General features: G+C 42.5%; 1 protein-coding gene and 1 long non-coding RNA gene across 6 annotated transcripts in view; one reads left to right on the top strand and one right to left on the bottom strand.

Moving 5' to 3' along the window:
* KIAA2012 (KIAA2012 ortholog) overlaps positions 1-27,920 on the top strand; it is a 109,353-nt gene that overhangs the window by 30,162 nt on the left and 51,271 nt on the right. For 3 of the 5 annotated variants that reach the window (XM_058708911.1, XM_058708908.1, XM_058708880.1), the window contains 4 exons: positions 2,718-2,888; positions 5,543-5,653; positions 16,937-17,005; positions 25,659-25,735. In XM_058708911.1, coding sequence (XP_058564894.1) covers positions 2,718-2,888; positions 5,543-5,653; positions 16,937-17,005; positions 25,659-25,735 — 428 coding nt within the window. The remainder of the gene's footprint in view (positions 1-2,717; positions 2,889-5,542; positions 5,654-16,936; positions 17,006-25,658; positions 25,736-27,920) is intronic. The other 2 variants (XM_058708891.1, XM_058708902.1) reach the window with 2 other exon arrangements.
* Positions 34-27,722, bottom strand: LOC131500181 (uncharacterized). The gene is made up of 3 exons (XR_009256176.1): positions 27,571-27,722; positions 27,395-27,458; positions 34-960 (listed from the first exon to the last, which is right to left on the bottom strand). It is a non-coding gene; the product is annotated as an uncharacterized LOC131500181 (long non-coding RNA).

Here is a 27,920-nt window from a genome sequence, read left to right as displayed (position 1 = left end):
TTATGTTTTTAGCCAATGAAATTACATTTCTAATCAATTTAAGAATATTTATTTATTCATTAAAAGTCATAATATCAATAAAAGACTTCAATTTTTCAAGACATCACATGGACATTTGAAACTATACATATGAGTATACCTAAGGGAATCTTTTATGTGTTGATAGGTTGGAAGTAATGGGTCATATTTGGAAAGCCCCTCATTTTCACAAAACCAAACATCCTTTCCAATGGGCAAGATGACTGTATGATAAATGTTGAGTGGTCTCTGACGAGCGCTAATGAAAAGTAAAAGGATGAGCATTCATATTTATGGAGTTCTTCCTCTGTGCCAGTTACCATCCTTAGTTTATCTCATTTACTCCTCACAACAACCTTACCCTCATTTCAGAGATCAGAAAACTGAAGGCCTGAGAGATAAGTAACTTGTTTGAGGTCACACAATTACAAGTGGCCTAGCTGGGATAGGAGCTCAGGCCTTCTGATGTCAGAATCTGTCTTCCTACCCATTACACTGTCTTTCAGAATAAACAATACAATGAACGGGTCAGAACATTCTTGAGATGTTTCAGTATTGAAAGCTTCCTTTGATTATTGGGGAAAGAGCTCATTTACTCTATCTCTTAAGTGAGAGTTAATCATCCTAAAGATTCTGAAGTTTCCTTAAAAAAAAAAAATCTAGATGTGGGCAAGGGTTGTTCTGTGTGCAAACAGGTAGGAAAGCAGCTTTCCACCTGTGGGTCACAACGTCAGGTGCACAGTCTGAGCCACTGAGATCAGTGGCAATATTGGTAAATTTCATCTTTGATATTGCTCACCTCACACTGCTCTCCACTTGCTTTGAGCTGCCATGTTCACCAGGTATCTAGAGCTTGTGCATCGTCTGCCGCCCTGCCAGAGGGAACCTGGTCTGAGAAGTCCCTGATACGTTGGTGTGAGTTAGTTCAGTATGTGACCCAACCTAGTGGTAGAAGCATAAAGAAGAGTCTAAAAAGGCAAGATTTCCATGACAATCTTTTTTACAAGGTTCCTAGGACAAGGGTGTTTAAAGCTGCTAAGCAGAACTGCCCCATTGCTAGAGGTTGCACATACCCATTTACTTGCTTAGCCCTGGATAATCTCACCTCTAGTATCATAAAAATAAAACAAGATTTTATATATGCATATACACCATATATATTTTTTTGATGAACCACCTGAGATTAAATTGCAGACTTTGTATATTTCTTCCTTAGCAGCACATTATTTCCTGAGAGCAATGAGTTTCTCATTCATAGACACAATTACCACACTCAAGAAAATTAACATTGATGCAATATTATTTTTTTGTTTTAATTTTTTTTTAATGTTTACTCACCTTTGAGAGAGAGAGACAGACAGAGCACAAGCAGGGGAGGGGCAGAGAGACAGGGAGACACAGAATCAGAAGCAGGCTCCAGGCTCTGAGCTGTCAGCCCAGAGCCTGACACAGGGCTCGAACCCACAATCCATGAGATCATGACCTGAGCCGAAGTCAGGCTCTCAACGGACTGAGCCACCCACGTGCCCCGCAACATTACTTTCTAATACATAGTCCATATTCAAATTTTCCTAATTATACCAATAATGTTCCTTATAGTTTTTCCCCCCCAAGCAATCCAGGACTCTACTCAGGATCATGTATTGTATTTAATTGTCCCATGTCTTTAGAATCTTGTTCTTCATGACATTTGACATTTTTGAAGAGGATAGACTAGTTGCTTTTCAGATTGCTCTCAATTTTGATTTGTCTGTTTCCTTGTGATTAGATTCAGATGCAACATTTTTGGCAAGAAGAGTATGTAAGTGACAATACATCCTTCCCAGCAATCACATCAAAAGACACAAAATATCCCTTCATATTTATTTCATTTGTTATAATTTGTTTTATTATAGGGGGTGTTAAATTTCATTATTTAGTTAAAGGTGGTGTCTACTAGATTTCTCCATTGTAAAGATACATTTTCCCTTTGTAATAAATAAGTAGCCTATGATACTTTGAAATTGTGTGTGAAGCCAGCTTTGAAACACAACAGCAACAGTGTTAAACGTGAAATAAAGACCACTCTCTGAGATTAAGACAAGGTCTCAATCACTTAGATTACTGGGTTTCACCCTTCCTAGAATAGTCCCTACTGATTTTGAAAAAGAGCTGGAGGAAGAGAACAGAAGTGAAGGGAATGATGTGCTTTGTGTAGCATTATCATCAATCCCATTTCCCTCTATCATCTGGAAGGTGTTACTTTGTACTTTATAACCTTGAGGAACCAAGTGATCATTGGTTCCGCGTAGAAAAATTGCTTTGTGGTTGAAACTCTGTAATCAACAATCCCATGAGCCCCAAGATGGGGGCTTTCTAATTTGAGATTTTGGTCTAGAAGGTTCTCATAGCCTCTCTAGTCTTTTTTCTATCTCAGGAGCCTGTGAACAAGATAAGAACAATAACCACTGCTCGGGTCCTCCCAGTGCTTACAGGCTCCCCAACTGAAGGGCCACTGTTCTAGCTAGCCACCTTGGCCATGGGAGACACCTGGCCTCCACTCCTTAGCAGGGCTAGAAAAGAGGGACAAACTTAAGAACAACTGGAATAAACCAGCCTAAGCACAAGGAGCTATCAACCAAGTCAAAAAAAAAGGTTCTTTCTCCTTCTTGCCGATTCAGAAATTCTCACTTGTGCTTTTTCTCCTTTTGCTCTGGAAGGTGATGATGCCCCACCCCAAAATATGACCCCACCAATGTCCCTGATTAAAGGAATAAAAAGTCCAGAGAGCCAGAGGGGCCGGGACAGCCCCAGGACATCAGGCTGCAACAGCTCCACAGGCCCCATGGACGTGAGAAGGGCCAAGGGGACACTCCCAGCAGAAGGACAAGGTAATCACTTCTGGGGTATACAGATGCTCCCCACCCCCACCCCCACCCAGCTTGTCTGTGGCTCTTGGCTCATTTAAATCATCTGCCAGGGCCACACAGCAGCTGTGATGTAAGCTGTCTGAAAGCCACCCCATTGAAAAGAGGAAATGAGCAGTGTTTCCAACAATGTCTGGGATTAATGTTCACCATGCATATTCCTAAAGAGTCAGTACATGTTTTAAGGGTTTGCTGCACCAACATGCACTGCCAAGCTGTTCTGTGCTCTCCTCACTTCTGGCAGCAGTATGTAATGACACAGCTCCCTGTGCTCATCAGGGAGACACGCTACTGGATTTACCAGGATATTCAACACCCTCCCTGGGGCAAGGGAGCCTGGTGACATGACCCTGCCAACAGGAAGAGTCCCCTGAGAGAAGCTGCCCTCCAGCCTGAGGCCTGTTCACAGAGAGAGAAGGACCCTGGGTTTCTACTGAAGGGTGAGGCAGAGCAAATCCACATCCTCTATGACTTAGGCCCACTTAAAGTTCTTATCCTTAAGGGCTGACAGTCTAGGAGGAGACTAAGATGCTTATACAAAAGCAATAACGCAGAGACAGTGCAGCAATAGCTTCCACGGGGGGCTTTGATCTAAAAGCAGCTCATAAAGCAAAAATTGCTTAGAGTCCAAATTACCCGAGAGTCCCTTAGGGAGGTGCCATGCTGGACACTTTCTAGACCATTTTCTAGAAAGTGCAGCCCAGCCAGCTATTCCTCCTTCATGGGAGTGTTGGGCTGCTTTCTCTGGCTGAGCCCCAGATGAAGGAGATCAGTGTGTGTTTGGGTGCCAGACAATGTGAAGAAAGTATCTCTGTTAACAGCAGAATCACACTCAGGGCTGCAAGAAACTCACTCTCTGAGAGGCACATGGGAACTGAGAACCACAAAGACAGCAAGTATGGCATCTTTCATTTTCATCTCATGCCACTCAGGGACAGGATGCCTCACTGTTTAAGTCTCTGACTCCCTCCCTCCTTCCCCCAAGCATGTATAGTTGAAACCTTGTAAGCATAAATTAAATACATAGATCAGTAACTCCTTTATGTGTTTGCAGCTTCTCTAACACTGCAATGGTCAAAATCAAACTCCTCTCTTTCACTACCTCTCTATCTCTTTCTCCAAAGATGTCATTTTCACTTATAAACTATTTCTGTAAGGAATCTTTCTCCTACAACACTCTCCCCTTTTATACTTGCATGGCAGTGATCCTCTATTAAATTTGATACAAATGAACCAAACTTTGGGTACAGTCATGTCAGTAACAAGGGTGTTCTAGGAGGTTGCATAGCCCAAGACAAATCACAGCAAACACACACACACACACACACACACACACACACACACACACACACACACTTGGACATTTTTATAAAGGGAGTATCTGATTAGAATGGGGGCACCTGGGTGGCTCAGTTGTTTGGGTGTCAGATTTCAGTTCAGGTCAGGATCTCACAGTTTATGAGTTCAAGCCCAGCATCGGGCTCTGTGTTGACAGCTCACAGCCTGGAGTCTGCTTTGGATTCTGTGTCTCCCTCTCTCTCTGCCCCTCCCCTGCTCATTCTCTGTCTCTCCCTCCCTCTCAAAAACAAATAAACACTAAAAAAAAAAAAAAAAAAAAAGAAAGAAAGAAAGAAAGAAAAAATGAATACCAGGGCCATGACTATGATAAGAATGCAGCCTAAAGCCCCAAGTGTGTTGGCTAAGTGTGTGTAAATGAATGTGTATATGAGAGCACATGTGTGTATGAGGGTATGTGTATACTTATATGCCTACATGGGTGCTTGTGTGTATATATGTGTGTGTGTGATTATGCAGGCATGCATGCCTGAGGACAAGTGTGCATGTATTGATGTGTGTCCTTGTTCATGCACAGTACATGTGTACATGCGTGCACACACGCATGTGTGGTTGTGCATGCATGCGTGTGCACACTTGCTTTGCATATATATGTGTGTGCACACCTGTAATTAGATGTGTGTGCACATCTGTAAATGTGTGTGTTTCTGTGTGTGCATCTTATGCCTGTGTGTGTGTATGTGTGTGTCCTTGTAAGCATCCACTGTGGCCAGTGGCCGGCTCTCCTCCTGACCCCTGTGCCACAGTGATAGGGAAGGGAAGGTTATAGAAACACCTTCAACTCTTCTAAGCAACAGAGGGAAATACAGCTTCCTTCTTCTCAGTGGCCTGAGGACCTGGAGTCACTGAGCAGTCCCAGCATTGATCCATAGGGTAGGCTGTACTGCAGAGCACGGCAGAGAGACATGTGATGGAAAAGGGAAGCAGAGGCTGAAATCACATAGCCCTGTGCCCAGGGGCTGGGCTACACACCACCCTAGCCTTGCCAATATAGGGCTGCTTGAGTCCAGAGAGACCCCTTTGCCAGAGTCTCACAAAGGCATGACATAGGCTAGTGGCAGTCCCACACTGACCTCCAGAGAGCAGGACGTAAATGCTGGCCCTGCTCTGCCAAATCCCAGGAGTAGGGCTGACCCTGCACTCTGGCAAGCACCTGAGCACACTAGCATCTGCCTGCTGGGGATTCGGGGAGCACAGTCCAGGTGAAGCCTGCCTCCCCTGCACTGGGGCTAACATTGTCCATGCTTGTGTTTATTTTCAAGAAGATTCCAAAGACCCCACACTGGGACACTTCTTGCTGGGTCCAGATGGAGAAAACGTCTGCCTATCCCTCCCCAGGCCTACTGAAACCGAGGAGCCTCTTTCAAGTAAAGGTAAGATGTTACACCACAGGCCAGCCTCACTTTTGTATGGAAAGATTTTACCTGTAGCTTCCAACACTTCCCAGCAGCAGAGACATCATTAAAAACAGATGCAAGTCAGCCAGTTTCTCCCCTCTCACTGACACAGAGGTGCTTCTGTAGCTCAGACACAATAACCCAATGTTTGCATGACAAGTTTACTCTTGCTGGAGCATCTGGAGAGGGAAGTTCCTGTGGAATGGCTTGGAGGAGGTCTAATGTGCTGTGTTGATGCCTTGATGAGAATGATAAAGCCCTTTTGGTAATTGCCCAAACTAAACACTGCCTTTTCTCTTCTTTCCAGCCACCTTCCAGAGGTGGAGATGGTTAATTGGTAATCCAATCAGGTATCCTTGTTATGTGCGTTGGTTCATTGCTGCAAATCATTTGGCTTCTGACAGATATCAAAGCAGTTTCCAAAAACCCTCTGGCACATTACCTTTTTGGAGAAGCGATGCTGGCTCTGGGCAATAGCCATTTTGCAAAGGGAAAAAAAAAATGAAGTCAGAGGGTGATGAGTATCAACCACCCAGGAACCATCATGATGTGTATGTGTGAGACGTATGCCCAGCAGGCCTCTTGATGAGGGAGATTAAAATCTGTACTCATTTGGTGAGTTATGTCACCACTGGCTTAATAAAAAGAGCATGGATTCAAAGCCAGGAGATTTGAGTAGCCCTGGCTTGTCCTCTGCCTCCATCTACATGTCAGATGACTTTGGGTCAGTCCCTCCCAGTGTTCAAGGTCCCTCATCCAAAATGAGAAGATCAACTCCTCTACCTCCAGCAGCTAGGAAGTTTCTTGACTATTGCTGCAGTTTACGTATTACATCTATTGCTTGGAAATAGATGATTAGTACATGGGTTTCCAGAAACTAGAATGCATTCAATTCCAAATTCAGTGTTAAAGAACTTTCATCACCACTTGGGTTATCGCATGATATAAGTATAAAAATAACTTGGATCTGTATTGGCAGAAGCAGAATTTGGACAGGCGGAGGCCACTGTCAGTGTGACACAGCTGGTACAACTGGAGAGCAAATATGATTCTGTTCACCTGCCACACATTTGTCCACCCCGTTCTAGGAGAAATAGCTCCCCTTTTGGTAAAGCAAAAGCCAGAAGCAGAAAAGGAAATATTTAGGCTTTAAGTTCGTTGTCACATTGTCAGTATGATGTTTCAGTCATTTTGGTATTCCCAGCACCTAACATCGTCCCTAACACATACATAGCAGGATCACAATCAATTTTCATTGAAAAGTCTTTCAATAATGTCCACACAAAAGGAGGAAAGAGAAATGAAACTTATGCTGAATAAATGGAGACTTGTCTGCCATCTTGTGCTAGTTCCATGAACAATACATTTAATCCTCTCAAGCCTAAAGGCATTCACGGTAAGCTTGTTGAATGAATCAATCCATCAGTCAGTCAGTCACTGGCCTCTTGCCAGCCTTTCCTCCACATACAATTGGTGGACCTTTAGCCTTGATGGTGATTGGAATGTGTCCTGGAAGACAAGGCAGAACCTGAAACCCACATCTCCCTACGGGGGGCCCATAGAACAGGTCTAGCCTTTGGAGAGTCTCTGTGAATAGGAAAGATTTTGTTGCTGTTGTTTTGTTTCATTTCATTTTGAGAAGGAGTATACTAAAAAAAATGTCCAACTCTTGCACAGGACTTGCTCCAATTACACCAAACTCTTTGTAGCTCAGTTTGTTCAGATCCATCTCTACCATCCTCCCCTCCCTATCCTTCCAGTCTCGTCTCCCATCACATTCAGGCCCACTCTTTCCTCATCTCTCCGATGGCCCAGACATTCAGGCTTCCTTCTCTTATGCCCCTCCCAGCCTTTGCCCAATTGTTCACAAATATTGAGAATTGTTTTAAGTTCCAGGCAAAGGCTCATCTTTTCTGGGACAGTTTTGTTAATAAATCCACCTCCTCTCTTATAACTGCCTCAGCCCATTCCTCTCTCTCAATCCCAGTTTTGTGATTATTGTTTTTAATCTGCATCTGTTTTCTGTTTAGCTCCCCAAATATATTACATGAGTCCCAGAGAACCTCTTATCTTTATCACATGTCCAAGAAATACTTGCTGATTGATTTGAATACCCCAGGTACCACAAAGGAAAGTTCTTTGGGGATCACGTTGGGTTGTTGTTGTTGTTGTTGTTGTTGTTAATTTTTTAAAAATCTTGAGTAAAGGAGACAATATGATCTGTCTGATCTTTCTGAGACTCTCAGACTCTGTCAACATCTATTTGGAAATACATTCTTAGGCAATTAGATCATGATATCTTGCTTTCAGAGAGCATAGAGAAATGGATATAAACCTTCAGAAGAAAAAAAAAGATGTGAAGGCTAGAGATGGAATTTGACACTCTTGGTTATGTTGGGATATTGCAACACTTAGAAAATGCAAAGGCTTAAGAAAGGAAAAGTTCACTTGGAAGGATATAAGTCAAAGCAGTGGCTGTGCTCTCTGCATTGCTTATCCTTGAGTCAGATCCTTCACCTATGTTCCCAGTAATGGTGGCCACAAGAGAAGTTTTCTTTTATAAGTTTTTTCATTGCAAGAAGTTCAAGGATGTCTGTGCCAGTGATTCAGGTTGAGACTTCAGGTCCCATGTAAATTTAAATTCTTTTTATTTAATGTTTGTTTGTTTGTTTGTTTGTTTGTTTAGAGCGAGGAGGGGCAGAGAGAGGGAGAAAAAGAGAGAACCCCAAGCAGGCTCCATGCTGTAAGCAAGAACCTGACACAGGGCTCAAACTCACGAACCATGAGATCATGACCTGAGCTGAAATCAAGAGTCAGACACTTAACCAACTGAGCCACCCATATGCCCCCATGTAAATTTAAATTCTTGATCTCTTTCAGAGTTTCCAGTTAGCACTTGTTCTTGTCCTAAATGGATTTTTACCCCAAATATGTTCTTTATGTTTTGGTCATTTATTTTATTATTTTTTTAATGTTTATTTATTTGTGTGTGTGTGTGTGTGTGTGTGTGTGTGTGTGTGTGTGAGAGAGAGAGAGAGAGAGAGACAGAGAGAGACAGAGAGAGAGAGAGAGAGAGAGCATGAGAAGGGGAGGGGCAGAGAGAGAGAGAGAGAGGGACATAGAGGATCCAAAGCAGGCTCTGCACTGTGAGTGCAGAGTCCAATTCAGGGCTCAAACTCCTGAACCACGAGATCATGACCTGAGCCGAAATTGAGAGTTGGCTGCTTAACTGACTGAGCAACCCAGGCACCCCTGTTTTGGTCATTTAATTAGCATCCTTCCTCTTACAACTTTTTCTTGGTTCTTGGTATGGTGGTTTTAAAATATGTCCACAAGGGGCGCCTGGGTGGCGCAGTCGGTTGAGCGTCCGACTTCAGCCAGGTCACGATCTCGCGGTCCGTGAGTTCGAGCCCCGCGTCAGGCTCTGGGCTGATGGCTCGGAGCCTGGAGCCTGTTTCCGATTCTGTGTCTCCCTCTCTCTCTGCCCCTCCCCCGTTCATGCTCTGTCTCTCTCTGTCCCAAAAATAAATAAAAAACGTTTAAAAATAAATAAATAAATAAAAAATAAATAAATAAATAAATAAATAAATAAATAAATAAAATATGTCCACAAATTCTCTGACACTTGTTCCTCCAAAAGGGAGAAACTAATACTCTTTCCCTTGAGTGTAGATGGAACATAGTGGCTCATTTCTAATAAATGTAGAATATGACAGAATTGACCCAGACTGAGCCTGGGTCATAAAAGGCACTGTGGCTTCCTCCTGGCTCTTTCTCTTGGATTCCTCACTCTGGGGAAAGCCAACCATCATGTCTGTCATGAGGCTACTCAAGCAACTTTGTGGAGAGGCCCATATGGCAAGGAAGTAACACCTCCTGCCAGCAGCTAGAATAAACTTTCCAGGCTTATGGGTAAACTAGCTTGAGAGGAGATGCTCCAGCCCCAGTGAAACCTTCAGATGACCACCCTGCCTGACATTGTGACTACAGCCTCACAAGAAACTCTGCACTAGAATCACACACCAAAGCCACTCCCAGATTCCCACAGAAACTGTGCAAGATATAATAAAGGTTTCTTGTTCTTAGGTCAGTAGATTTGGCGACAGTTTTAGCAATAGATCATATACTTCGTGTCACTTCCTGGTGATCTGCAATTTGGTAAACAGAAACATGTAGGGTCTGAAGAATATTCCAGCTGGTCTCAAAACACTGATTATTTAGAAGCAAACATACTAAACGGTTGACTTTTTCTTTGCTTTCCCCATTTGGCATCTGTGATAATGCTGGTTGTGGCAACCCATGGGTAAAAGAATACGATTTTCCTTGAGTAGTCTTTCTCTTAACAACTGGTGCCTTAAAGAAGATGACAGGAGAGTTAAAGGAGGAAAAGTCCGTTGGGGTGCCTGGGTGGCTCAGTCAGTTGAGTGTCTGACTTTGTCTCAGGTCGTGATCTCACGGTTCATGGATTTAAGCTCTACATTGGGCTTTGCACTGACAGTGCACAGTCTGCTTCAGATTCTCTCTCTCTCTCTCTCTCTCTCTCTCTGCCCCTTCCCCCACCTCTCTCTAAAATAAATAAACATTGAATTAAAAAAAAATAAAGGAGGAAAAGTCCTTTAGACAAAGTAGTGTTCAGGGTAAAAAGAAAGAACTCCAGACTAAGGGTCCAAAGTCTTGGGGTTTATGCTCAGCTCTACCACCTGCAATTTCTGTGATCGTGGCCAAGTAATTTCACTGTTGTGGACTTCAGCTTCCTCATATGGGAAAAGAGTAGATGGAATTAGATCCAATCCTCCCAGACTATGTCCCATAGAACTCCAATTCCTCAGAAGATTAACAGGCATTATGTAAAAAACAAAAGATTCTGAGGTCAAATAAGTGTGGAAACCAGTGAGCTAAATTAGCTAAGCAGATTTCTTACTGCAGGACTTCGCAAGGCCTCTAATATGCTAATGTGAATTACTGCTCTTTCAGATGAGGATATGCATTGTTGCCCAAACTTATTTGACCACTTAATTATTTATTGTTTTCAGCAAAGCACATGTGGATCTAAGTCATTTTTGGAACACTTTGGAAAATTCTAAACTGATGCTTTCTAAGGTTCCTTCCAGCTATAATGTTGTATGTTACTAAATATGCCCTTTTCCCAAGGAGACTCTCTTGGGACAGCATTTCTGCTGTCTAAATCCTGAAGCAGGATCTCAGCCATTCAATAATTCACAACTGTTCTTATTCTCATTTTCCAAACATCACTTCTAATCATAAGGTCCACAATCCATCCATCTGAGTGAGAAGTAGAGGAAAGTAAGAAGCAGCCCGTGTGCAAATTTTGGACTGATTGCAAATTTTGCGAAATCAGTGTTTGTTAATAACCCATAAGAAATAATGTTGCCAGTTCTAATAATCTCAGGTCAATTGAAATATAGGAAAATGTGACTGGATATGGTCACTTGGCACCTAGCACTGTCTTCCAGTGGGCCTTCTTGTATTGCAGAGGCAAGGATAAAAACACTTCCTGGATAACCTTTGCCATCAGGAGGCTACACGCAAATTGGGTTCTGCCAAAGAGCTGCTCTAGCAAGAGCCATGGAGGGCAGAAGCAAGGCAGAAGCTTTGGGCTACTTGTGCTGACAAGCAAGCTTATGAAGACTGAGGTAGTTGCTACAGCAACTTTATAAGCACCAAGTTCTGTATAGTAACTCCATTCCTTTTTAAAATACATGGTGGTTTCTGTTCTCCACTAAGCCCTGAACAACATACTCTCCTTACAGAAATTATGGGAGATTCCCATGAGGCTCAGCATGGAGCTAATTTGGGTCTGTCACATAGACCACACAGCAGGCTGTGATAGCTGTGCTTATTCCTGGACTTCATAGAGAAGTAGGGTTCTTTCCCTCATCACAGTGAGGCCAGCAAAGCCCCAGCAGCCCACACTGGAAGGTGTTCTTATAGCCACCAGCAGAGAGCCACTAAAAAAATACTAGGAAGCCTCCTTTCCTTTGACAAAAACCTCTCATGATTCCTATAAGCACAAAGATTCCCCTACCTCATATTTGGCTAAAAATGTGTCATCACCACTTTATGCCTCCCAAAGAAGAAAAATGTCAAAAATAATAGTTCTCTCTGAATATGTTGGAAATTATTTTTTTAAGGAAAAAAATCAATAATGAAGTATTGAAGAATATTTAGTTCCTCTTTATTTTCTTGCATATGATGATACTTACATTTTTTAGAAAGCCCATGAAATTATGAATTCTACCTCCCTTACATTTGTTCTATTTCGGAGAACCCCAGAGTCAAGATGGAATGGAGGCATGACCTTCACCATCATTTAAGCAGAGGAAGCGCTTATCAAATAGACTTGCTGAGGACACTAGTAAATTATATGGATAACAGCAAAGCTGTCTGGTTGAAGTGGGGTTGGTCTATGTCCCCCCCCAACTTCTCCACAGCTTAGCTAATTCTTCCCCTCCTAAGATTGTTCCTGGGTAGGGGGTCTATACAGAGCCACTAGAGATATGAGACCACAGTTTGCAAACTCTCTCATTCTATAGATAAGGACACTGAGGCCCAGGAAAGTATGGTGATTTGCCCAAAGTCACACAGCTTCTATGTGGCAAATATAAGGCTCAAATCCAGATCTTCCTGCACCCACTCAGGTCAAAGCTCTTCCTACTAAATCATATTTACCTCCAGTCCTTCTTGTCAAAGTTTCCAGGCTTCAACGACTAGCTGAATTCCCACCTTCTTTGTGACGGCTTACCTGATGTCATGCTAATTGCCGATTTCTTATATTCCACTAATTCTTACTGCCTGGGCCTCTCACCAGGCACTTCATCACTTCCTTTACCATTTTTACTTTTTATCTTCTTTCCTCAAGATTTAAAACTCCTATGGGTTAATCCCCTTTATCTACTTCTGAATATCCCAGAAAATACCATGGGCACTCCTGGAATACTGCCCATAAATAATGGTTGAAACTGTGAGTAGCAGAGACTTTAATTGTTCACCAATATCCATTCTTTCATTATTCCTTTTATTAAAAACATCCAGGGGCACCTGAGTGGCTCAGCCCGTTGAGCATCTGACTCTTCATCATGCCTCAGTTCATGATCTCACAGTTCATGGGCTCAAGCCCCTTGTCGGGATTTGTACTGACAGTGCAGAGCCTGCTTGGGATTCTCTCTCTCCCTCTCTCTCTGCTCCTCCCCCACTCACACACGTGTGTGTATGTGCATTATTTCTCTCTCCCTCTCTCAAAATAAATAAATACACATTTAAAAGCATCCAAATTTAGCTGAATATATGGCTGCTGGCTAGAAATTACGTTTTTCCAGCCTCTCTTGCAACCAAGTATGGCCATATGATTAAGTTGTGGTTAATGAAATGTGAATAGAAGTAACGTGTGCAACTTCCAGGTTATTTTCTTAAAAAGGACACTGCTTGCCTTCCTCTTTACCAAAGGAGATTGGTCTTCTTTCCCCTTGGACTCGGCTGAGGTGGTAAAACAGCTCAACCAGGTAGAAGAGGGCAATAGTCGATGAGAAAATGGAGCCATAAGATATAAGAAACATCAGTGCTCAGATAACTTCATGAAGCAAAGCCACCCTGATCTGCCCACCTACCTCTCAACTCTTATCAGAAAGATAAATAGATGTTTATCTTTTAGAGTCTCTTGTCACAGCAGCTCACCATGTTCCTTAGCTAAAATAATGTGACTATAATAACATCTGCCATCCCAAACCATAAGAGACTCTTAAAAACAGAGAACAAACTGAGGGTTGCTGGAAGGGAGGTAGGCAGGGGGATGGGCTAAATGGGTGATGGGTATTAAGGAAGGCACTTGTGATGAGCACTGGGCATTATATGTAAGTGATGAATCACTAAATTCTACTCCTGAAATCATTATTACACTATATGTTAACTAACTTGGACTTAAATAAAAATTAAAAATAAAAAAAAGTTCATGCTACCCAAAAAAAGGATTATTCTCAAATGTGTTCCCAATTCCAGTCCTCAGAATGATACTGAAATACATGATAAAGTGTGTTTCCTTGTTAGCATAAAAAAATATCTGCCATCCCAGTTCCCACTTGGTAACATATTGCAGTACATCTTGTAAAGTATTAAGTAAACTTCTTATATAAAATATTATTGGACCTAAAAGAGAGAAGACCCATTACATGTGTGTTTAACTCCTATAATAAAATGTAAATGCCTATCATATGCAAGGGACAGAGAAAGAGGTTGATATTGAGTGCAAACATTCTCAGGCACTGTATCACCGGTGTCATCTCATTCCATCAGCCAGTAATCCCATGAAGTGAGTATTTTCATTCACATATCAGTGTGGGGAAACAAACACGGGAGCCTAACTCCCCTGTGCACTTTGATTTCACCCTGTAAGCAGTGAGCTTATTCATTCCCAGGCATCCCTATCCCAGAGCTTGCGCTCTCTCATCCTGTTTCCAAGGCTCAGCATCTGTGGCTACTGCCCAGCAGGGCCTCACAGCCCATGTGAGGACAGACTCACAAGGAATGAACTCCACCACAAGACAGAATGGCAGGAGTGCTGCATTAGAGGCCTAACCAACACGATTCAGGGGTGCTCAAGGAAGGAGTGATCAATTCTAACCTAGAGCATCCAGGGGCTCCAGGGAGGGATTTTTGCAGAGAAATTCCATTTGCACTAACGTTTGAGAAATTAGTAAAAGTGGATAAACAGTGCAGAGAGAAAGACATGACCAGCTGAGGGACCAGCATGAACAAAGACAGGAAAGTAGAATATGTGTAGAAAATGACAAGCGGCCATGTGTATGGATTGTGAGGGGCTTTGCGGGAAGAGACGGGGCTGAAAGTCAGGCCAGGGCCAGAGCAGAGACCTTGTGTTCCAGGATAAAGCTATCGATGCTGCTTTTTAGGCAACAAGGAATCACAGATGTTTGAGGAGGGGTGTCATGTAACCCAGTGCGTGTACCAGCATGAAGGAACAGGCAAGAGAAAAGGCTGAGCGCTCAGGCTACTGCAGAGCCATCCAGGCAACAGCTGATGAGGGCCTGAACAGAAGGCAGTGCACAGACATGGGGGATGCTGCCTGGATGTGGGGACGTGCACCAGCTCTCTAACTCTGAGCAGCCAGTGACAAGCCTGATACTAGAGTCTCTTTACAAAACTAGCTACAATCTTCATCTCCAATTTTCCACTCAAATTACCTTTTTTCTGTTTTCACTTTCAGTTAAGAGGGTTTCTTTGAAGGCTGTGGGTGGGGAGGGGGAGGGGGATGTATTACACTTAAGATAAAGCAACAGTTAAGGCCCTGGAGCCCATCACCCCCACAGCAGCACACACAGGGCCACAGCTCTCTCTTGAGTGGCATTCAGTTCCAGCCACGTCCCTCATTTTTAAAAAAATTTTTTTTTTGATGTTTACATTTATTTTTGAAGGAAAGAGAGACAGAGCATGAGGGGGGAGGGGCAGAGAGAGAGGGAGATACAGAATCCGAAGCAGGATCCAGGCTCTGAGCTGTCAGCACAGAGCCCCACGCCCGGCTCAAACCTGTAAACCACAAGATCATGACCTGAGCGGAAGTCGGAGGCTTAACCGACTGAGCCACCCAGGCGCCCCTCCACCGCCCTTATTGTAAGTTACACTCCCCACCAACACACATACAAAATAAATTTCAGTGTCACACACCTTTCAGCTTGTCAGTGTGCAGTGTGCCTGTTTTCTGGCTTATGTGCTCTTGGGGAAATGGTTGAGCTTCCTAGCAGACAACAATGGTATACAGTAAGAGTCCTAAGGAAAACCCTCAGAGCAAATTTCTTGGGAGCTGTAAGGCAAAGGGTGAGGCGGTAAGCAGTGATGGAAAGTGTGTGTATAACCCTGTACCCTCTTACCCCCACACACAGCGAGGTTTCTCTTTCATGATTGTTTTAGCCTCTTTTTCCTTTCCAACCACCGACCACTCAATTCTTTGAGGGAAAATTAACATTCATTATGCAATTTATCTCTCTCCTTTTAATCCGGAGTGTCTGTCTCCAAGGTCCCTACTCAATAATTAATGTTTGTTCTCATTTCCCATTCTCCAGAGCATCTATTCTTGAACTGTAGGGTCAACAATTAACACTAATTATGGCTTTTCCTCTCTCCAGTGTTGGTTCTCAGAATCCCAAGTTGCCCTGCTCAGCCTAAGTTGTGTGTGTGTGTGCGGCTGTGTGTGTGTACTCGAGAGGTGGAAAAACACCAAGGAACAGGCTTTTCCAAGCCCACCACAGTTTAGCAAATCAATAAAAACAAACATTCTTTTTTGGCACCCTCTCTAGTTTATTATCAGTAATGAGACAAAGAAGCATAAATACATACATACATATATAAATATATTTGGAAATGAGTCTGGAAGGGGACGGTTAGAAGATTTCAAAATACTTTCCAGTTGGAATTTTCTAGGATTCCTTCTGACTTTTTCCTCCATATTGTTATCTCCTCAATATCACAAACCCACCCTGCCCCACCCCCCAAATTTCCCATTAAAAACTGTTCTTCCATTTCAGATCCACTCAGTTGACCCCTTTGCAATCCATTACCACCACCACCCCTTAATTTTCCTTCTCTGGTCTGTCATCCAAATTCTCCTCATCCATTAAAACAGCATTGCTTCAACGAGTTTTCATTTTGACTGACAAGGACAGCCAGAAGAATAATCTTTGCCCAAGGTAACTTTAAGAGATTGCAAAAAAAAGAATCATGAGGGCTATGCAAAAGCCTGTCTGTCTTCTTGGCTGGAATCAGATGGGTTAGAATCCCCCCCGACTCCCCTGGTCCAACCCTTGTATTTGCACTACAGCTGCAGGCTGGGGCTCCTCACGCTTGTCTGTCATCCCCCCATTGCTGCACGCTCTGGGGCCCCATAGCACATCTGCTGTTCAAATCTGGGCATCTCCTCACAGCATGTGTCAAGCATTAACTGTTTCATGCTCTTGCTCTGTAAAAAGTTTTCCTCTCAGAATTTCAGCATCATGGTCCCTACAGGATTTCACTCTTAAACATCTTCAATAAAAGTATTATTTTCTTCAGCACTTTTTAAATCCCAGATCAACCTTCTCTCCATGATAGCACCAACAGATTTTTTTAAACCATTCAGTTTATTATGAGGCTTAAGCATCAAAGCCTCCACTTGGTTTTCCCTTGTCTTGAGGTAAGAAAAATAGCTTTTTTCAAGACTTTTTCACACTCACAGGTAAAACCCTTATTGTTTTTCAGCCTATGAATCTATCAATTCAAATACCAGCCATGAAAAGGAGGGGTCTAGTATTCAACACCTCCTAAAAGGTAAGCTTTTCCTCTAAAAAGGTCACTTCTAGGGGCACCTGGGTGGCTGAGTTGGTTAAACATCCAACTTCAGCTCAGGTCATGATCTCACGGTTTGTGAGTTCAAGCCCCATATCAGGCTCTGTGCTGACAGCTCAGAGCCTGGAGCCAGCTTCAGATTCCGTGTCCCCTCTCTCTGCCCCACCTCTGCTCGCGCTCTGTCTCTCTTCTCTCTCTCAAAAATAAATAAACTAAAAAAAAAAAAGGTCAGGGCGCCTGGGTGGCTTAGTCGGTTAAGTGTCCAACTTCAGCTCAGGTCATGATCTCACGGTTCAAGAGTTTGAGGCCCACCTAAGGCTCTGTGCTGACAGCTCAGAGCCTGGAACCTGCTTTGGATTCTGTGTCTCCCTCTTTCTTTGCCCCTACCCCGCTCATGCTGTCTCTCTCTTTCTCTCAAAAATAAATAAATGTTAAAAACAATTTTTTTAAAAAGGTCACCTCTACTTCTCCTCTATGTCATTTGACTCCCATACATATTATTTGATACTGAGACCTCCAGAAACACACAATTTCTCCCCAAATATAGCAATAAGGAAAGAGGATTCACTTCTTGGAGAGCCTGGGAAATGTGGTGTCGTCATGAGTTATGCATGGGCAGCACTGTGTGCTGTGGTCTGAGTGTAAATCTTAGGGGAGAAGAGAAGCTGAACCAAGTGCTTGTACTTGGTTGGCCCAGGAAGGGAAATCTGCAAGGATGCCCTGTGGGTTCTGCAGGTCACACACTGCACAATTCACATTATGATGAGGTAGACATTGCCCCTCGCATTGTGCTCAGCCTGCACAACTACAAATGAGGAAACTTTGAAAAATGCTCCCAGGCATGGTTTTTTTTTTTTTTTTGGTTTTTTTTTTTTTTTTAAGAGAGAGAGAGGGTGCAAGTGAATGAGGGGCAGAGAGAGAGAGAACCCCAGGAGGGACAAAGAGAGAGAATCGGGGCTTAAGCATACAAACTGTGAGATCATGACTTAAGCCGAAGTCAGATGCTTAATGACTCAGCCACCTAGGCCCCCACTCAGGCATGTTTTCTAAATGGAGGACTGAGGCCAGCACTACCTCTTCCAAGCTTCCTTTCATACTTCACTCCCCCCCATGCAGAAAGAAGCCAAAACGAGAAGTGTAGGCTGACTTTGCAGCTCATCCTCCACCTACCACCATTGCTGCTTCTGCTTCAGACCAGGGGTAAAGGATGATTATGTAGAGACCGCCTCTCTCTCCCCAAAATTGTCTTTGATTAATAGAGAAATGTGTATGGTCTTCCTCACTGCTTATTTGGGGACAGGCAGCAATGAATCTCCAATGAAGGACCTGCTATAGTGACAGGAAGCAATGCCACGGATGGTGTGCTGGAGCCAGAGCTGGGGGGAGGGAATTGGTTTTGCCAGACACCACAAGACTAAAAGGAGAGAAGGCACAATCATATGCTTGCCAATCCCAAAATCTGTAAGCAGAGAATACTTGAGAGCCTGGCTTTCTGCATTACCCCTCCTGCCATTCTCCTTGGATGGACACGCTGACCATGGTAGGAAGTTTCAGTGTCAGCTCTGTTCATTCTCACTTATTAGTTGGAACTGGGCCAGAGCAGCTCTTAATAGGAGCTCTCTGGTGAATGATGATGGTGATGGTGGAGATGATAGGTACCACTGTTATCTCTCTTTGATATGCCAAGCATTGTGCTGAATGCTTTACATTCATTATTTCACTTCATCCTCACACCAATGATAGGAGGTAAATTCTATCATTATCTTCATTTTTCATCAAGGACAATGTGGCTCAGAGAGGTTAAGTGACTTGCCTAAGGTCACACACTAAATGGAGAAGCTGTGATTGGAAGCCAAGAACCCTTCCTTTTTTACCATGATGCAGGGGTAGTGGCGATATCAATCTAAATAGGCATGTTGCCATCTGACAGTATGGAGAGTTTAGGAAATTACTGACCTAACAACTCCTATAAATAAATGGTTTTTGTTACACATCCTTTTATTCCTCCAATTTCCCTTACTCAGCATCAGACACCCTTTTGTGGGTAACAGTGAAAATGATTTACAACTTTCAGAGACATGGGGAGGACAGAAGCTGAATAAAAGTAGGAATAGGTAGGAGAACCAAACTCTTGAGACAGATTTTCAAGTAAGATAGGCCATTTACAGAGTAGCTCTCCAGACCAGAATCATTCTTCCTCATACGGCCAAAAATGTTATAATTTCATTTCACTCTACTATTGAAAATCTTACTAGGCTCACTTTGAATTCACAAGTATTCTCTTATAAGGTTGACACTTCTGAGAAGCTATAGTCATTTACACTTTAGTAAAAATTTATTTGATCAGATGGCTGTCCTCTTGTAACCTAGCTGAGAACAGCTGCTCTGAAGGACTAAAAATTCTGACAGGGGTTAAAACAGAGGTGGGTAATTTGAAGGTAAAGGGTGTTTTAAGAATTGAAACATTCCTAACTGGTGGGTTGCCCTGGAGAGCTTGGATGAACAGAAGGACATTAGCTATATGAGGAGAAGGCCCAAAAAGAAAAGTACAGAAAGGGAAATAGTAGAGTGCCAAAGACAAATTTAGACTATTTCAGAATTGCTCCATGGCAAGCTTTATATCCATGAAAGGGAAAGAAAACTTATTTCCTCTCTTCTCTACTCCTAGTAACTAAAAGACCTTAGGCTAATGCAAATCTCTTTCTTATTTCCAAGCTTTTGAACATGCTGTTGCCTCTGCCTGGAATACAATTCCTCATCTCCTCCTATCTCCTGTCATTTTTAAAAACTGTGGTAAAATACATACAACCTAAAATTTACCACCTTAATGATTTTTACATGTGCCATTCACATTGTTAAGTAGATTCACACTGTTGTGCAACCAATCTCCAGAACTCTTTTCTTCTTGCAAAACTGAAATGCTATACCCATTAAATAACAACTCTCCATTCCAATGGGACTGCAGATATAAGCACCTCTTTCAGGGCTTAGATGTAGGAACCATATTTGTTCCTTTGATTTGCTCAATGACCTTAACAAACAATTCTTGCATCTCTTTATGCGTGACATTCCCCATTTGCTTTTAAGTAAATGGATATAACACTACTTTGAAAATACTTGATACTCCCTGGAATTGAGTTCAAAGAGCAATTTAAGACATCTATTCATTGGAATCACCTGTAGATCTTTCACAACTTTTTTTTTTCTTTTTGGTCATTTGGTTTTAATGAATATTTTCAGGAAAAAATGATATGATTCTAAAAAATTATGTAGATGGTGGAACTTGGGTATTTGTGGACTGGAAATTCAGTTTCAACTATTGCAAATGACTTCACAAATCAGGGACACATACACTATGTCATCTTACAGAGGCATGAAGTCAAATCATAGACATTTTGAAGCTGGAAAACAGAAGACCATCACTAAGCTAGTGAGTGAACCTAGCCCTCCTCTGAGTACCCACATCTCACTGCTGTGATCCATGTTTATTATAACACCTGCAATTACTCTTGAGAAGTTATTTTTCAAAAAGAACACTGATTTTTTCATATAAATATTTTTAATGGCCCGAAAAAGAAGGACAGCTCCTTGGGCTGGTAATGAACGTAAGAGAAAGTAAAGTGGTTTAACATTTTGATGATTCTCTGCCAAGAAAACAGTTTTATAAATCACTCTAATGCTTTATTTATAGACTCATTAAGAGCTTGAAAAACTCCCCCTCATTTTTCATTTATACTTTAGTTTTATTGGGGATATGATATACACTAGGGGTATTCACAAAACTAAGGATTCTTGAAATTCATGGAATGTGTCCCTCCCAGGTAGCCAGAATCTGCTATTCACTTAGTGTATAATATGCACAAGGGATCAGGGCCTTGCTCAAGCAGTGAAGTGGTGCTTAGCACAATGCATTTTAAGGCTGGTGTGGATTTTAATATGTGTGTGTGTGTGTGTGTGTGTGTGTGTGTATCAGTTATATTTCTCAACCTATAAAGTTTATAATATGTTTTCTTCTGTCAGAATGATCAAAAAATTGTAACTTTCCTTAACTAGTAATCCATCAATACTCTTTCCTGTTTCACCACTCTTCAGACATTTGTGCTATAAAGAAGCATGAGGCTTTTCTTTAGGATTTTTTGCCTCCTAGCTTCTCTCTTGCTTCTTTCAGTCATCTCCCTGTGGCCTATGGATTTTTGTTTGCTGTTTTCTTAGTTCTCTACAATTCCTTATTTGAAAAATAATGAAGACGTGAGCATTGGACCATGTCCAACAGAAAGAATTAGTGAATCTGTTTTACAAAGCACATAAGCTTGCTTATTCATTTATTCATTCAACAAACACTAATTGATCATCTCCTAGTGCCATATACTGTATTAGGCACAAGAATAGAATTGAGAGACAAAGTCTATTCCTTAGTGTCATCCATAGTAGTAACGTGTGGTAAGAGCTATGAATACTCAGAGCTAACTCAGCCTGCAGCTTGAGAAGGCTTTGGAGTAAGAGAGCACTTAAGCTGAGTTTCTAAGGATATACATAGTAACCAGCCAAGTGGAGAAGAGTTAAGGCTGCTCCAGGGAAAGGGACCACATTAAGGTTAGAGAACATGGTGACATGGGAGAAATGTAAGCAGCTTATAATGACTGGCCCTCAGGGTACATATAAGGAAGGGAATGGGGAGAAATGCAGTTAGCTAGTGGGGTAGGCAGAAGCCAGATCATAAAAAGCCATAGCAGCAACTAAGAAATTTTCCCAAAGACTGTGAGATCCCATTTAAACAGGAATTGGTATAACCAGATTTTTATTTTAGAGAAATGACTCTTTCAGCTATCTAAAAAAACAATTGAAGGTAGGATTAGAGGCTAGACCAGATGTCTATTCTTGTTTGAGAGTGAGTGACCAAGAACAGTATCTTCTACAAAATTAAGATCACCACATGAACCGAAATGACCACTTTGTGTGTAGCTCCACCTTTAGCCTTTTTTGTTAATTCCCTTCTTCCTCACAGTCTTCCACCACAGGTATCCTTATTAATCCTACGGTGTACCTTGACTGGAGGGTTTCTCATGTAGTTGATATTTTGTTGCCATACAACTTATATTTAAATCCCATCATCTAGCTTGTCTTCCATTTGGGGCGTGGTAAACTGCCATGTACCTTTCAACCTCTCCATAAAAAATAATTCATGAACTTTTGAGAGAAGTTGGTATTCCCAAAGCTAAAGCCAAACCCTTGAGACTGAGCTAGACTTGATCTAAGAAGAAAGAAGTAAGTAAAAGGACTGTTATTTCAACTTGGAAGAAAAATATTGCCCTTGCATTTACTAGGCATTTCCATATTTACATTCAGACTGACTTATATCTTCTAGATGAGTCTACTTGGCTCCTTTAATAGATCTCCCTGGGGTATGTCTTTAGCTTGGAGATTTTCTCAGGTCTTTAGTAACTGTTTGATATGCCCATCTCACCCTCCTCTTCATCCAAGAAGATTTAAAGTAAAAATGTGTAGCATAAATAACGTCTTAAATCTTATCCCAAGAATTTGATAGTGACAATACCAAGAGGCCATCTTGGGTCTTGGTTTCCTGCACTAAACAAGCAGATCAAGATTTATTATAGCATGTCCAACACTCCATAGGTCATAGACATCTTGAGTCATATCATATAAAATAAGTATTTTTAGATATCATTTTTAAGGAAAGGTCATAGCGCTATGTAAAGGAACCAGAATTACCCTTCCTTTTATGGTTTAATCTATACTGGAAAGATTTTTTTTAATTAATCTGGAATTTGCCTTTGCATTTTCCATCTTTGACCAAAAACATAAAACCATGAAGGTACAAAGGCTGACTTTTAAGACTTCTCCCACTGGCTTCGGCTGGGCTCAGCAGGTCCAAGTGCAAAGCTGTGAGGAGGCAAAAGTGCTTTCTGAGATCTGCTTGGCAGTGGATATATCCCCTCTCCAATGAGGAACCACAGCAAATTATGAAGAAAGTGTCATGGGAGCATACTAAGGATCAAAGAGTAATCATGCCTTAGAAATGGCATGTGTGAGAAAAGGCCCTACACATATTTGAAGAGGCTCCTGCCAGCACCTCCAAAAGCTACTGCCCTTGTAACCACAGAATGTTTGGCCACGTGGAGTCTGCAAGTCTCTTGTTCTTTCCAAGCCCTGACACATGACCATGAAGGAGCCAGGTGGCCCGGTTTGCCTGATAAGATGACTTTTTGGTTTGGTCTCTATTCTGATACCAGATGAGGCCCACCAGAGTATCCCATACCAAGGAAAATAAGTTTTCTGAAACAATGGGAATAAATGATTACATTTCATTTTTATCAAAACAATGAATAATGATAACTTCAGTATTAAACATCATTAACATAAGTTTAAACAGAAGGAAATTTTAAGGCACCCTATTCCACGCTACAATCAGATACTCTTTCCTGCTTTTGAGTGTTTGGTGAAGGATCCCATGATTTGAAGAAGGCAGAAGATTTTGGGATGAGACCCCATCTAGCAAGGGTCATCTCTGAAACTGCCTGATTATCTGGTGGGAATGCTATCTCCTTGCTAAAAGCCTGTGGTTAGATTAATGCTAGCAGTTGAAAATCTGCTCTGGCCTGATGGTGGGCAGCCAGAGAAGGAATGTGTTTTCTGTTTATCTCTTTAGTGGCAGAAATATTCATCACAGAAAGACTCCGAGCTCCCAGTTTCAGGCAGGCCTAGAAGTTGTGCAGTCTGTAGTCTGTGAATGTACACACCAGCTCAGAATGATGAGAAAGAGCCAGGCCTGTGTTCACAGCCAGTTGCCTGCATTGGTTGATGGGTCAGTCAGTTCCTTCAGCTTGATAACAGGGGTAGATCCTGCCTCATTGTTCAGAGAGGAAGTTTTACCACCCCCATTGCTTTATCTCCCAGGAATGTAGTTTGAGCTGTGTCTCCTCCTTGACAGCTTGGACCTCAGTAAATTACCAGGGTCTTGACCCAAGAGATGGAGAAGTCCTAAGCGATTTTTTTTAGTCTCCTATCTAAAAATGTGTTTACATTTCTTGAACTCTGGCTGACTGATTCATTCTCCTGGTGTTGCAAGAACTTTCTTTATGCATTAGAATTTATAAGTTTCATTTCTAAGAAGCCCAAAGTTCCTTCCAAGCCACAGTGAAGTGAACCTCATCTCAATGCAATTCTGCTGGGCTGGGTTTGTCCACAGGATGGATCACGGCCAAGCAGCTGTGATGTGGCAAGCACAAGTCAGGCTAATGGAGGGAGTGTGATGTGGAGGGAAAAGTATTAGATGCTATGTTGGGAGATCTGGGTTCAGGTTCTGGTCTTACACTGTTTCAAGGAACAGCCTTAAGCCAATCTCATGAAGCCACTCTCTGGACCTCAGTTCCCCCAGCTGTTTTAAAAAAGGAATGTTTTAAATCTGTCCTAAAGCCATTTCAAACCAGAAGAACAGGACAGCTGAAAAACAACAGAAAACGAAAGGTTGGCCCACAAGGAATGAGTAGAGGTTTCAGGTCAAAGAGACAAAGATGCCACAGGCTCTTAAAAGTAACAAGCATGGAAATAAGTTTTTGTTGGACACTCAACCCACACTAGAGACTAAAACCCTTGTTAGTGGAGCCATGTGCTTAGCCAAATCTGTTCCCCAAATAAACATTCCTTTATAAATATTAAATTTACTTTCTTAGGGATAAAAAGAAAAGCAAAATAAATTCTATCCTTTTGCAGCACAGGGTTTGAGTCTTGGGCTCAAATCCTTACTCAAACCCTCACTAGTGGTACAACCTTAGGTAGATTAGTTTACCTTTCAAGCCTCAGCTTCCACACCAGTGGAAAGCAGTGATAACTCAACCATGGAGGAAAGCCACACAGATTTACATCGTCTTCGAGGCACCTGCTTTATGGAAAGTTGCATGATCTCCCACCAGCCCTACTTTGGCCTTTGCCTTTGTTTGCTTTATGTTTCCACTTCTTTTCTTTTTTTTACTTTTTTTTAGTGTTTACTTATTTTTGATAGAGAGAGAGGGAGACCCAAAATCCGAAGCAGGCTCCAGGCTCTGAGCTGTCAGCACAGAGCACAATGCGGGGCTTGAACCAACGAACCAGGAGATAATGACCTGAGCTGAGGAAAGACACTTAACCAAATGAGCCACCCAGGCACCCCTTTATGTTTCCACTTCTGTTGCCCCTCCACATTATGAGGGAAAAGGGAAATCTCTGATCCCTCTATCCAGAAGATTGCAGAAGCATTTTCTTACTTCAGTGAAGTACAATCATACAAAATTTATATTCAACAGTATCAGCAGATTTTTTTTCATCAATATTTCCTTTTTAATTTCAGCTGTATCTGAATTTTAGTAGCACAAAGAATTTACTTTTGTTCTTTTAAAAAGCAACCAAAACAAGAAAAATAGAAATTTGAGTGTAAGTTCTCAACACTATACTTAACATGGTATTTATACTGTGCTTATAGTGCGTCCAGGTGTCGTTTAGTGAGTAAATATGAATGCCATAGGTGTATGTGTGTTTATAACCCTATATACATGAACTAGGTGTGTTTGTATATAGTATATATAAAAATTAATGAGACCTAGATCTGACAGCTTTGATCCTTTTCTGATTTTCACCATAGCAAACAATGAATCCAGAACCTATCTTCACACAAATCTTAATGAAACCTCACCTTTGACCCAAAAGCCAGAGAAGCAGGTACAGTATTGACTGTGAATGAGCATGAGACTGGGAGGCTGGACTATTGGTTTCTTGCCTCAGCTTGCTGTGTGACCCTGGGTAAGAGGCTTCACCTCTCTGGGCCTCATTTGCCTCATCAGTAAAATGAGACAAATGGACTATAAAATCACAGAGGTTCCTTGGAATGTCTTAACTCAGCTTGGACTGTTTTGTGTGGCTCTTCATGTGCCTGAATAAGTTGAATAGGCCTCTCCCTGACTTCTACAAAGCCAAGAAGGGAAGAGGGAAATACAGAAAGGCAATAGCCACTCAGACTCTGTACTAAAGGGCCCATTTTTTCCCATCCAATTCTCATTCCTAATGGGGAGGGGGAAAAAATAACAATCAAGAAAAAAATGTAAGGCTACTGTGAAAAAAGGAGAAATATGTTTCATCTGGATGGGTCAGAAACGTCTATTGGTGTTTCAAGGACATACATTCATAAGTATTTATCAGTTTGTTACTTCATTTGAAGCTTTGAGGCTGGACTGTCTTCAAATTCACTCTAGAGAGACAACTCAGGAGGAATTCCTGGAGCTGTACCCAGGGTCTCAGAGAACCTGAGGCAGAAACAGCACAGTTCCAGGGCACGCTCAGGTCTCTCGACCTGCTGGGCCACAGCCTGGGCAGACAGAGGGGTGCATGATCTCTATTTCTCCCTTATCTCCAACTTCCTGCCACAGTCTGGCTTTCTCCTCTTTCCTCACATTTATTAAAAAACAATAATAATAAAAGTAGTTTTAGTTTCATGTGTGTGCCTAGCTGGGTTCTGAGAAAGGACCTGAACTCTCACTGTTAGAACCCTGGGCTGGGTCAGGCCTCCACTGAGGTAAAACACAGCTGAGCTGACCCTTCCTGCTACTGAGGAAACACTGAACCAACGTTTGCATTTTTTTTTTTTTTTTTACATGCCTGCTTTGAAGACAGCCTTTATGAGGGATCTAGAAGGTTTTCTTTTTTAAGACAGTCTGTAACCAAGGAAAATATACCCTGCTATATTTTGATAATTCCACAATTCCAAAGGCCTTGCAGATGCCTCACTTACCCGAAACGCACTCCAAATTCACACAGCTCCCCTGGTTGTATTTCAGGAGACCTAATATCGCCAGCAATAAAACAGTGGCTCAGTCACGTCAGATGAAGCCCTACACTGAATTATTAGCCTTGCAGTCAGAAAGAGGAACACCAGGCCGAGGGTCTTAAACCCTAATCCTGGGTTTCCCCGGAGAAGCTGTGGCAAACCAGGTTACTGAGAACCTCGTGTGCCTTTTTTGTGAAAGGAGGGCCGTTCCTCCCAACAGAACAGGTTGGTTTGTTCAAGTCACAGTGGTCTTACTTCCTTTAGAAGTAGCCCCCAAGAGGAAAGCCATTCGAGGAAAAGCCTAGGGAGCCCCACCAGCCCCTAAACACAGAGAAAATGGCAGGGGGCGGGGGAGACTGAGGAAGGTGGAGGCTGCTCCCATGCCTCCCACCCCCTTACTTCTTGAGGCTAATGGCCCTTTATTAGATTAATCACTGACTTCAATTTTAACTACTTCCTCAACCTACTCCATGTAAATGACTAATTTCATGTTTACTATAAAGCATCTGGAAAGGATTTAGAAACAAATTTCTGCCCAGCAGATTTCAGTTACGTACCTTGATGGGCCGCTGGCAAATCCAGTGGATTCCTTGCAGGGTTGCCTTCCCACTCTGAAGCAGGCTAGGATAGCACACAAAATTGATCTTTATCAGCATCAGCAGTTTCTACTTTTCTTTCCTTCCCATTAATTCCTCACTCACTCGCCCTCTCCCTCCCCTCACTGGGGTCTGACCTTATTAGGAGTTCAGTCACATAAAGCACTTTTACTTTTTATCATTGCGATAGCTGTGAGGAAAGAAAGAGAGAAAGAAAAAACCCAGAGGTGGAATATATGGGCATCCCCATGTTTCCACGAGAAGTCACAGACCTAGACGTGGAAAACAGTTTCTGACGCGTGGGTGAGAGGAAAAGCCAGCCGTGACCGGGTTCGTGGATTTAGCCCCTGGGCGCGGGAGGCTGCCTCCGGGCGCCCCCTAGCGGCTGCATTTGAAGCTTCGAAGGCTCGTGTGCGTCTGTTCCGTGGAACCGAGCGGGAAGGACTGGGGCTCCGGCCTCCCACACGCGGGGTGGCAAATTGCGCGA

The sequence above is a fragment of the Neofelis nebulosa genome, chromosome 2 (genome assembly GCF_028018385.1).
Source record: "Neofelis nebulosa isolate mNeoNeb1 chromosome 2, mNeoNeb1.pri, whole genome shotgun sequence".
NCBI classification, from domain to species: Eukaryota; Metazoa; Chordata; class Mammalia; order Carnivora; family Felidae; genus Neofelis; species Neofelis nebulosa.
This window is presented reverse-complemented; position numbering and strand designations above follow the sequence as displayed.